The sequence below is a fragment of the Rhamphochromis longiceps genome, linkage group LG14 (genome assembly GCF_057381845.1).
Source record: "Rhamphochromis longiceps isolate RC_006_pf linkage group LG14, R_longiceps_female_GT1.1, whole genome shotgun sequence".
NCBI lineage: Eukaryota > Metazoa > Chordata > Actinopteri > Cichliformes > Cichlidae > Rhamphochromis > Rhamphochromis longiceps.
The window spans coordinates 16,623,225-16,636,038 of NC_140570.1; the positions used below are offsets into that span (position 1 = coordinate 16,623,225).

The window sequence follows — 12,814 nt, forward strand, 5'->3', positions numbered from 1 at the left end:
TATGTTAATTTAATGTTCCCAAAATCCCAGGGATGGGAATACACTGATGAATCTATAACTGCTGATCATGAGCAATGAATAAGCAACACTTGGAGTCAGAGATTTTTAACAAATACTGATTCAATCTTCTTCATCTTAACTAATTTAAATTGATACTTAAATATCAAGAGCTTAATATCAAGAGCTTATTTATCAACTTATGTTAAGGTGGTGCTTTCAGCAATAATTACTGCAAAATTTAAAAATGAAAGACTGATAAATAAAATCAAAACCACAGATTGTGATGTTCTCCTATTTTTTTTCTTTTCCAGTTTTCAGTGAAGACCTACATTCCAGCTTATACTTTGTCAATGCATCTCTGCAAGAGGTAGTATTTGCCAGCACCACAGGGACCTCTGTGCCCTGTCCTGCTGGGGGTGCGCCGCCTGCCTCGTTGCGGTGGTATCTGGCTACCGGCGAGGAGATCTACGATGTCCCCGGCATCCGTCACGTTCACCCCAATGGAACCCTCCAGATCTTTAACTTCCTGCCATCCAGCTTTAGCAAGCTGATCCATGACAACACGTACTACTGCACTGCCGAGAACCCTTCTGGCAAGATTAGGAGTCAGGATGTCCACATCAAAGCCGGTGAGTCTCCAGATAAGGGTTTGAAGGACTTGTTGTTATTGTGATGATGGGGGAACTTGCATGAGTATGAATTTAACAGACTGAGTGTACAACACTTGTAGTACTGATAGTGTGTTATTTTTTTGTAGTTTAGTGGTTAAGTCCAGCAAAGGTCCAAAATCTTACAATAATGCTGCTTAAAGGCTTAGAGCAACTAATGATTGATCTGTAGGTATAGATCAGACAGTTGCCAGGCAGAACCCTTGATGGTCCAATCCCAAGTTGTTCTCAGGACATGCAAGGTCACTTCTCTCTTTGGGAAGAAACCTAAGGTAGCGCTTTAGATTAGGAGAAACTGGCCTGATAATGTTGGACTTCAATGCACAGCTTTTGGAACTAGTCTACTGGAAAAGGCTGGACTTTAGTGCAATCTGCTATTGCCCTCAGTGATTGGACAGGGCAGTGTCGGACAGAGGTGGGCATACTTGTATCATCCAAGCGTGCTTGAAAACTGGGGTTCTCCCTAGTGTCAAAAAAAGAGATCCTGACTGTAAAGCACAAAATAACAGCTCTGAGTTTCTGGTAGTTTCTTGGAGTCCCTGAGTAGGGTGATGGAAGTGGCCCAAGTTGGAGACACCATTGTCCTACTGGGGGACTTCAGTGCTCATCTGGGCAATGACAGTAAATCTGAATGATCTGAATCCAGGCACTGTTCTGGCATTGGAATATTTGTCCATAAATAACACCACGTTCACGCATAAGAATGTTAACCAGGACACCCTAGGGCATAGGTCAATGATCAGTTTTGTAACTGTATCAGTAGATCAGGTGAATGGAGGATGCCAATTAGCCCAGCCATGCCTAAATGTATACTGAGGAGGTGCGTCCCACCTCTAGTAGAACTTCAGCAGCATTCTGACGGAGGCTGGGGGTCTGAATAGCCCATGTTATGCACCTCCGTTGATCTGTTCCTACATAGCTACAAGGAGTTGTGTAAGGTGGTTGATACCTGCTGTGGACTGTGTTCTCTGAAACACAGATAAGATTAGAAGTTCATGCTATAACATGCACCAGTTTTGTAGTTAAATTTTTTTAGGTGAAACTTGTGTCTCTACTTTAAGCTACACTTTCCACTACCCTGGAAAGTGTCCCTTTCTTTGCAATTTTATACCATAGATCTGAACTCTGATGCTTTCTTTGATGGCAGACCCAGTTTGCTTCACCCTAGATGTCTTTAAAAAAATGCATAATAATGTCATTATTTTGCCCTGTAAATGAGACGTGCCTTTTAATTCTGTTTTTTAATTGTTCAATAGTATCACGGGAACCCTACACAGTCAGAGTGGCTGACCAGAAGGCTATGAGAGGGAGTGTAGCCGTGTTCAAGTGCATTATTCCTGCTTCTGTGGAGGCCTACGTCACTGTCGTATCATGGGAGAAAGACACCGTGTCGCTCAGCTCAGGTAGGAGAAAAACTTCAAATATAGAGCTTTTAGCACTCAAAGCCTCCATGTTCACAACATGGTAATAACTGAACTTAATGTGTATATCTGAAGGTAAAAAGCAAACATTGATGCTAAAATGACCGACCACATTTGTAACTTTGTGCAAGGTATGTACTAAAAAAGACTTTTAGTGGCCATGCCGGTAATTTCTGAGAGTTGTGTCCTTTTTTTTTTTTTTTTGCTGTTTATGCCCAGTTGCCTTCCACTTTGCTCTGTGCTCTTTGGACGCTGTGTTCTGTTTAGCTGTGAGTCATCTTCTTACCTGTTTACTGGCTGAGTCTGCCATTACTGGGGCTCTGCAGCTCTATACAGCTATGTCCTCTCACTAGCCAGAGGATGTTGATAACTGTCACATTGAATCACTGGGCTTCTCTTTCTTGTACACACTCCACCTCAGCCAACGCCATTTTGAGTCCAGCAAGGGGTAAAGTGGGACAGTTTACATAGCATTACATACCAATGACCTAGTTTACCCTCCTTATTTGAATCCAGTGGCACAGCGGGATAGCGCAACACACCAGAACGTTCTGTAGCTTGAATTTTTACTCAGGTTAAATGGGATGCTTATCTCTTTGATTGCTCCATGTACTGCCCGCTGGCTGATTTTGCTTCATACTGTGGCGTTCAGGGACCTGTAAGTGAGCACTTGATGTCATTTGACTGAAGGCAGAATCTGGGACGGTGTTTTGGTGGCATTTTAAATGTGTGTGCTCAAGCATGAAGATGTGTCTTCTGATCCATGCCAGCGACTTATTTACTCGAGGTTACTCGAGTTACTCGCTGCAAGCTGCTGGTTGAAGACATTGCCTAATGTCACGGAGAGCGAGCAAATACGCAGCATGCAGATATGATTAGGTTCCGCAAATGAAATGAATCATGTAGACAAGACCCAGAGATGATGTTTATCTTAAGTGTGACTGAAAAAACAAAAGCGTCCATGCAAATGAAATACTTTTACGTGTGTTCTCTAGATCAAAAACAAAAGTTTGTTGTCCTGAATTAGAAAATACATGAAGAACGCCTCTCCGTGTATAGACCAGGAGTAGTATTTGTGCCATTTCTGCAAATTAAAATGCAATGTCTGCCAATTATTTTTTCCAAATCAGCTCTGATACAGTCCACAGTGATGTCTGTGCTTTTTACCGCAGGCCAGACGGCCTATAGAATATGCAGTGAAGTTTTGATGGATTATATTGTACACTTGGTGTTCTTTTGAGTTCTTTCACGAGTGTTCAAAAGAACAACGATATCGGATTGTCTGTGTTTACTCCAATAAGTATTGCAGCAGGCGAGTGCTGTCAAAAGCATGAGCACACGGTCAAAATCACTGCTGCTCGGTGATAAATATTTGATGGTAGATTCTGATGCATGAGCGGATTCACCGCGCACTGTTATGGAGAGGGTATGTTTACTCTAGGAGGGTTAGGAGGTGTGTGTGTGTGTTGTGTGCTCGTGTTTGTGCGTGAGCAAAGAACAAGAGAGTGAGTGAGAGACACCATAAGGATACCAACCGGGCTTGACAATGGCAGGGGGATGCAGTCTGGCCCAGCCTAGTTTTCCGACTTTTTTTTTTTCCACAGCCCTTTCCTTTCTTTTATTCAGTTTTACATAAAAGACGATTTAGTCTCAGAGGACACAAAATAAAGCTATCCCACCGCCTCACTGAATTATTAATCTCAGGTTTTTGTTGGGAGCGGTAACATCAAGTGCACTTCTCTACCTTTGCACGGTGCATCAGAATTAGAAGAAAGACACATCTTTTATAAGATATTTCTCTGAATAGAGGCTGAAATAATCAAAATGGTTAAAACATTGTGGCAGATCATGGTGATAAAGACCTGCGGCTCTGAAACATCTAAGCTGATACCAACAATGTGCTCACTGCTTAAATGTTCAGGTGTGAGGTTTTGCCTTTTGAGATCTCTAAGTCGCAGAGAGGAAACTGGCTCAAATCGCAGCTGCTGACATCTGTGGAATATCCAGTGATTCACATTAGGGTCAAAAATAGATGCATAATTACAGACTAGAGCTTGTCTTAATTAATCAGCTGTGATTGAAAAGTTAATTACAATATGAATTACCTTTCAGAACGAGGACTGCTTAGTAGTCATTTGAAGCGGCCTGTTTTCAATGTGAATGAGCATGATGCAAGCTCACCGGGTCCTAATGTTGCCACTAACATACCATTAACCCGTCATGAATTTTAAAATGGATCTCGCAGCACGAGCTTTCAAATGGCCGGCTCCGATCGCCTCCTCGCCGCTTTTGATAAACAATTGACAGAGCTAATACAGAGATGAAAGGGGTAAAAAAATATGAAAGGAAGGAAGGTAGAGTAGGGAGGGGAGGAGTTGAGCTGTGTCCTACTGTGGTCCTGCCAGGATTTTATATGATGGACCTTTATTTGAATGCACGTGTGCGCTCCTGTTGTCTTACTACCTGTGTGCACACATTTATGTAAATGCAGAGCTTTTCTTTTTTTTTTTTACACACCCCAGTGTGTTTGCATGTCAAGTGCCCGTGCTTTTTGAAAAGGGTTAGTGTGTGTCTCTGTGTTTTCTATCTACCTGCCTTTTGTCTCCTATCATTCATGATATGAGGCAGCTTAATGAGCTGGGCGGCCTTGGTTTCAGACAAGAGCTTCTGCAAAACCAGTGCTTAAACGCTGAATGAGCTGCAGAGAACATGTTGTCTCAGAGACCTTGTGCTCATCTCTAGGATGTTCATAGTTACGTATGTTGTGCAATTTGAGCACAAATTCGCCCTGTGCTTGCATCGTCAGTCGTGAGCTGAAATCTGTCAAGTCGTAGATTAGTTCCTCTTGTGCCTACCGTGTACAGACCAACTTCTTATTGACTGTTCTTGCGCACTATAGATGAAGAGGGAACATTAGCCCAAAGTTATCATGCTGTTGGTAAGAAAGGATGCACACAAGATAGCTCTCAGGGTTTAACTTTTGTTTTGCAAGTAGAGGCATCAAACTTTGAAACTGAAAGAGCGGAATTTTCGGCGTAGTGCCTAGATGTGAGTGTTTAGATTATGTAATTGGATCCTTTCTTTAGGTTAATAAATTATAATTTGACTTGTATTTCTCAATAATGTCAGATTGCTGCCTATCTTGGTCTAGGATGTTGTCCCAAAAAGCATCAGAATCTTTCTTTTTAAAGATTGTGCCAAATCAAGTTTAATCTATAGCACATTAAAAAAACAGCTGTTGGTGAAAGTGCTATGCATCTAAAATAAAAATAACATGAAAATACAGGACAAAATGACAAAATGAGTTTAAGAAGGGAAATGTTTGATCAAGCACTTGGCAACAGTGGGAAGAAAAACTCTCTTTTAACAGGATGAAACTTCTGGAAGAACTAGGCTCAGCTGTCACTGACCACTGACAACACTTATCAACCATCTCATCATTTGTAATAGTTAGCCTCATATCGTTGTCTTTTAAATTGCTGGGGATTTGTAGCTTTGGTTTCTAACTATTAAAATCAAAATGAATGATATGATTCATTTGACAAGACCTATCAGGCCCAGTGCTGTAATGTACTTAGGCTAAGAGAAACTAAACCTGTACACCTATCACAAACTAATCCGGGAGGAAACCTGACACAGCCTATGATAATGACGTGTAAGCCAGACCGATGACCTGCAGAAACTCCCTGGGGGACAGCTGGTAAAGAGGGGAAAGGTGAGGAGGGGTCAGGTAGGATGGGGAGAGGACAGGAAAAGAAGAAGGAGGCCATATCTCCCTGTCACAAGGAGATACGGCCTCCTTCAGGGAAAGAAAACGCATGCCTCTCGTCTTTTCGGGCAGGAGATTAGGTTAGAGATGAAAGACAGGAAGCTTTATTTTGCAATACAGTAAGACACAGGCTTAGAGTGCGAAGGAAGGAAGAGACTCCACAGGTCCTGCCTACTTCCAGGGTGTGCTGCCATCTTGGCTGTCCACCCTCTTAATTTCACACAACATTGCATAACTTTTCTTCTCCGATGTTTGAATAAAATTTGGACAGTGCATACATTCTATAAGAGTACAGCACTTGTCTGTCGTCTAGATTTGGCCAAATCTTTATATAAATATATTTTTACTATTCAGTAATATTTTTTTTAACCAAAAACATGTCCTCATACTTCATTTATTAACAAATATCACATTTTTTGTTTGTTTTGATTTTGTTCGCAAATTATATTGTGATAAACTAAATATTTCTAATATTTATTAACTGTTTATTAATTGCAAAATAGAACTACAAACATATCCTGTATCACTGGATCATACCGCGCACGTTTTAAAGAGAGAGAGTTTTTTTGGTTTGTATACACTATATATAATATATTATAATATAGTGTTTATCCATAATGATAAAATCAGATGTTGACATTTTTTATGTTTATGTTTGACTGAGGAAAATACTTCTCTTCTCTTCCATCCTCCTCCGCCGGCCTTGACTGTCGGACTTTTTTCTTTTCCTCTCATTTCGTTGCATAACCTGCTTGGCACAGTGCCCCAGTCAATTTCCTCCTGCATGGAAAATGCTATTTTTTTTATTTGCTTTATGCAAATAACTCCATCCAATACTCAGAGCATCGGCGAAGGGGACAAAAAAAAAAATCTGGCTACATTTTTCAGTCACATGCGTGTTGGCTTCTTGCATTCTGCTCACTCGTCTCTCTTCCTTGTGAATGCTTATAGGGGCTAATTAAACAGTTTGCTTCCTAATAGAATCACAGCCTTAACCAGCCAGCGGCCCAGTCGCGGGAATGTAAAGGATGTCTTCAAAGGGGCTACTGTAGGTGTTTGGTTTACGTGATCACTGTTGCAGGATTTTTATCATGCCAGTGATGTGCCACCGTCTCCATTTTTCACTGAGATTGACAGTGAGGGCACTGAGAAGGCAGGCAGAGATGGGGCTGTAAATTCAACACGCCCAAAGTCAGGCCAACCTTGAAAGGAGGGCACAGTGCTAGGAATGAGCTTGCGAGGGAATAAGATGCAATGAAATGTCGAGAAGGAGAGGACAGATTAGAAGAAAGGAAGTGAGGGGAGAGTTGAGGAAACAAAAGAGTGAGAAGGAAGGGCTAGAGAGACGTGTGGGTGAGGCTTTTTCTTTGGTAAACAAGAGACTGCATCACATTCGCCACATGATCTCGTCCCTCTGTCTTCCTCTTTAAAGCTTTCTTCACTCGTTCTCACTTTCAGTCTCTTTCAAATTTCTGTTTCTTCCTCCCCACACGAGCAGGGTTTGTTGATCTTGTTGTTGGGGGGCTTGAAAATGGGTCAAGCACAAGAGTGCGATGACTGGAATTCAGAGAAAGCTCAAGATATTATTATGAGCATGTGCGCATATCAGCACATATATGTGCCTGTGTGTATGTGTGTGTTTGCACCAAACTCCACCCATTCTGCAGTGAAACCCTATGAAAACAACACCGCCTATCATTTTGCTCCCCCCCTCCTCCCACACAGATCAGCAGTTAGTGAAATGCTGACCCTTGTCTTTCACTGCACCCCTTTTCCCAGTCCCCACACACACACACACACACACACACACACACACACACACACACACACACACACACACACACACACACGCTTGTTTTCATATCTTAGTGAAGACATCTAATTGACATAATGCTTTCCCTAGCCGCTTACCCTAACCATTAAAAATGGTTATGGTTCTCAGCCTAAACCTAATGATAACCTAATTGTAACCCTGACACTAAAACCACATTTTGAGCCTTAAAAATGCCTTTAAACTTGTGGGGACGGGCATTTGTCCCCATAAGTGACTGTTGGTCCCCACAAGTATAGTGCCAAGCCAATTTTCTGTCCTCAACAAGGACGTCTAAACATGTACACACACACACACACACACACACTGACTCTAAAGGAGATGGGGTGCTTTTTGTGATGTTGTCACATAAGGAGTGTTTTGGGTTGGTGGGCTAAGGCCACTCTCTCGTAATAAAAAAAGCAAAAAGCAAAATCAATAGTTGTGCGCATTAATCACTCTGCTGCCACAGAGAATTATGGGAACGCGAGCTGAAGGATGCATTTTGTGCATTTGCGACTTATGAGTGCTGCGTGAAGGGGAGTTTGGGGAATTGGAACAGGACGAGACAAGACCCTTTTAGCAAGAAGTGAGGTTAGCGCGGAGATGTTTTCTTGTGTACACGCATTGTGCGCGCAGTCATCTCACTGTTGCCTTGTCTTAGCTCGCTGTTGGGTGGCATTCACACCGTGTTATTTTGAAAGCTTTGATGTTTGAGGCTTTAAAATAGCTGGGATCACATTTTCATCTTGAAGGTTCTTTAATAAGCAGCGGTTTTTGGATGGTTCAGGAACATTTTTACGCTTTGTACATTATTATTTGGATTCAGATCTTCCTTCAGCACAGAGGAGAGATAAAGAAAACCTCGCTCCCCTCTGACTTTCTCTTTGAGCTTCCACTGTTTGAAGTCTCCATCTTAGTTGTGGTGAGGGCTTGAGGACGTGATACATATTTGATAAGGATCGATAGAAGGGTTACTGAGACTGAGATGGAGGGAAATCAATCTTGGACTGGGCTTCCCAAAAGCATCTTAAACCTAAGGTGATCTTTGAAGAATCCAGCTCTGGAGCTGATGCACAGACTCGTACATTCTCACAGAAACACAATGCAATTTTTAAAAAAGTTCCTTTCATGTCCTCTCTTTTCCTTTTTCTTTTTTTTTTAGTTCATCTGTTGAACAACTGTTTCACTGATGTTCATGTTTTATATTAAACCGTCTACTGACATAATCGCTATGCACATAAAACAATAAAGCAATCTGTTTAGTGATGGGGGACTGAACAGCAGGCAGCGTTCTGGCACGGTGGCTGTGATTCCCAGCTGATACTCCATACGGATAGACAAAATCAACAACTGTTGAGGCGGGCATTCTTCCATCAGTGTTTACTAATAAACAGTAGCAATATGGCAGCCATTAGGCTGTTTAGGCTGAGAATGATTAGGGTGGTGATGGCTAGGCGCAATGGGAGACTGAACATGCTCTCATCTTTAATAGGCAATTTGGCTATGGGGGATGCCGCTTTGTTTTTGACTTGGCCTGAAGACAGAAGCTTAGATAAGCGCTGATTTGGAAGAGTGTGCTGCGAGTGCAGTGATCTCATTTTAGGAAATTTGTGTTACGGAGGCCAGTGCGATCTGCTGAAAGAAAGTGTAGACTATCAAGATGACATGCAATTTGAAGTTACTGTTGATCTTATATGCATTGTCTTATTACCTTAACAAATAAGACAGAAATAGAAAGATGTAAATAACTTAGCTTTTTTTCCAGAGAAAAGTTAGAAATTTAAGTTTTGTGGTTGAAAGAAGCTCATCTAGAGGAAAAGGTCCATCCTGCCTGAGCTTTTGGATTACTGTAGAGCAACGCTCGGCTGAAAATGGACTGGATCCGGGCCAGAACTAGCCTGGCGTCGGGCCAAAACACAGATTAGTAATAAGCATGGTGTGAGCTAATTACAGCCGGAACAAGCAATTAATTTCTGTTTATAAACTCTCCTGTATGTGGGCTGCTGAATGAAATGGCTGCGTAGGTGCAAGCACCCTGTGCTCATGCATGTGTCTGCATGTGTCATGCATGACAGGTGGTGGGGTTCACGGAGGAATGTGTCCATATGTTCCCAGCTCAAGCACTGGGATAAATTGAGACAAACTGGTGTGCTCAGTCACATCCCATAATGCAGCAGTGTCTGATCCCATCTTAAGTGACTGATTAGAGTAAAAAAGGCACTTAATAACTCAAATTACTCTGCTGACCTAATAGGGATTTTTCACTCCATTTTTTTCTCTCTCTCTCATCTTCCATCCAATCAAGGATTAATACTTGCTCTTATTCTTCTCCCAGGGTGGTAAATCTGTAAAAATACAGTAAATCACATTGAGCCTCTTTAAACTTTCACACAGTGCCTGGGAGCCCGTGGGCCCCATGCTGGGCATCTGTAACACTGATTAGACATGATCATGGTTTCAGAACACCTGCAGTGGACACCAATCAGAGAGTCGGAGAGAGGGATCTAATTTTACAACCAAACACTGTGTGGATGTATAAGTTTGTCTTAACATCCAGCTATAGCTTGTGAAAACACTACTGCATCTTCCCGAGTTATGGAGCTTTGGGAGCTCTCCGTGTTATCTCAGCTCAGGTTTAGTTGCTACAAATGTTACCGGACAGCCTCTGTAAAATGCTTGGGACTTGAAAGACACGTGCTCTGACCAGGCAGGATTGCCATTGAGTTGCATTATGGAAAATAAGAATCAGTGTCTGGGAGGCAGAATTTCCCTCTCGGGTCGATCAAATTTGACTAGACTTTGTTTCTTTTTCTTTTCTTTGCTGTGTCTCCTCAAGCGTTGACCTGTTCACGTTCATCTGGGCTAGCGTTAGGATGCATTTTTGCCACGCGCTAAACAAACATAGTTTTAGAAACTATTACATGTTGTTGCATGCATTTTAGCCCCAGACTTTTTCTGTTATAGGATTTCCATTTTCCCCAATAAAGGTGAAGATGTGAAACTAATCCTACCCCAAACCCTTAATACAGTGACCTGGTGAAGCCTGCTAATATCATCAGAATATTTTAAAAGCGCAAATTTTAAACTCTTTTGCCAAATAATAAAAGAAAATGAACCCGATTGAGCTGATTGGTGGCTTGAACATTAATCAGTGTTTGGGACTAGTGCAACAAATATACTATCGTAATTTTTATCACTGTTAGTCGCTGTACTGTTCTTTTTTTAATGTTCTTTTTGGTGCCAAGCAGCTATAACTGGTCACTTTTCTTCTGATACAGCTTTGTTTTAGCCATTCCCCGAACACCTGAGATGTCCAATTACTGCACAGTTTTAGCGCATCGTGCAAGTTTGAGTTGACTTCACCGGTGACAAATGGACAAATCGCTCTCCAGATTGAATCCATCACAAGTAAATGACCAGCTGACTTCACAGCAAGGTGACCCTCCATCTTTTCCTTGATGTATGAGGCATCAAGCATCATTATTTTTCTTCAAGGCTCGTTTTCTTTCCTCTTGCCTCTTCTTTGGCATGAGCCTTGAGAACAACACTTAGACACACACAGACAATCACACACTCGGTATACTCGTGGCCCGTCTTTGACCTCACCTTGTCATTGTGCAGCCAGTGACTAAGATCCAAACACCCAAACTCCCGGTGGACTGCTGCTAAGTGGCTGTGGTGAAAACAGCGGGTCTGCTATGTCCTCACTGTGTGCTAGCTGTGTGTCTGTGTGCAATTAAAAGCAGACAAAAACATTTATAATTAAGCTTCCTGTGATATTACCGCACTGAATTAATGATTTCGAGATATGTGGGGGACTTCTTGTACAAGAGGTTCTTAAACCTGAGAGGACGCGTCGTACTGAAGCATTAATGGCGCTGTGCGTGTACGTGGCCAGTCAAACTGTCATTTGCAGCAGTGACGTCACGAGGTGACAACCACGGGCAGAGTGGCCTTTTGACAGACGCAGCCTGTAATCTGCACATCAGCGTAGGAGTTGAGCCAGCCTATCACAGCCGAGCGCCCATCGCCGCACACGCTTATCACCTGCGTACAGCTGCTGTTGCCCCTTTGAGGGAGCGAGTGAAGAGGATGGAGAGAAAGGAAAGAAAGCACAAGAATGAGCGCCTGAGACAGAGGCTGATTTGTGTTGTGTCGCAGCACATTCTCGCCTGCATCTTTCTTTCATACAGTTTCTAAGGTGTGCGTTTGAAGAAGCATTTTTCTGGATCCTATAATCCACATTTTTTCCCTCCCATTTAAGGGTCGAATGGAAGGAAAGTCTTTGTGTTTGTTCTGATTAGTGCTGCATCAGCCCAGCAATAGTTAAAAATGTGATTCAGAGTGGAAGCATGCTTTGTAGCCCTTGCGAAATGAGAAAGGAAAGAGAGAGAGTAGAGATAAGCTCAATCTGAATTGATTTTCGTGTTACTTTCTGCTGTACTTGAGTTTCCATAGCAACGTGGTCAGGTTCCCTCGGCCTCCTAGGGCAAGTGTAATTGTTGTCTATTTCTTCCAGCAAACTTTCCTTTCCTTTCCTTTGCTTTCCTTTCCTTCGTCTTTTGTCTCTGAAAAATGGAAACATACTGTAGATAAAATGGTTCTTGGGTTTCTTTTTTGCAGCTGGCTGAGACAGAATATTTGTATTAATAGTAGCACAGTACCGCCATCCAGCCAAAAAAATTCCATGTTCTCTGAAAGGGAGCTTTGGAAATTGCTTAACAATGTAACACTTAAGTTTATCCAACTACTCTGACTGAAATCTCATATATATTTAGAGGCAGTAGCTATGTTTCCCCATATAAGGCCAGTGCATAAATTATTATAATGCCCCTAAGACCAAAGTCCCAAACACCGGTCTATTCAAATATTGTTTTTATCCATCCAACTGTCTAAAACTCAAAGATGTGCACTTTACTTTAACGTTTAATTTAAGAAGCAATAAAGAATCTGCACAACCGAGAAAGTCTAAGTGTCAAGATCGTTTGCAGTCGCTTGTCATGCGTTTTGATAAATGATGCATCGGTTATCAAAACAGATGAATTTCTCTTAATTCACGGTTAATGAATTTCAGCTTTAAATGGGTTCAAAAGGTAAGTGTTTTATTATTTCCTTTGCTTTATGATTTATTGCTGTATCTATA

The 12,814-nt window shown here is 41.9% G+C and overlaps 1 protein-coding gene across 2 annotated transcripts in view; it reads left to right on the forward strand.

Moving 5' to 3' along the window:
- The window catches only part of dscamb (Down syndrome cell adhesion molecule b), a 131,072-nt gene that overhangs the window by 19,677 nt on the left and 98,581 nt on the right, over positions 1 to 12,814 (forward strand). For both annotated transcript variants that reach the window (XM_085380084.1, XM_085380085.1), the window contains exons 2-3: positions 312 to 629; positions 1,925 to 2,071. In XM_085380084.1, the coding sequence (XP_085236210.1) occupies positions 312 to 629; positions 1,925 to 2,071 (465 nt within the window). The remainder of the gene's footprint in view (positions 1 to 311; positions 630 to 1,924; positions 2,072 to 12,814) is intronic.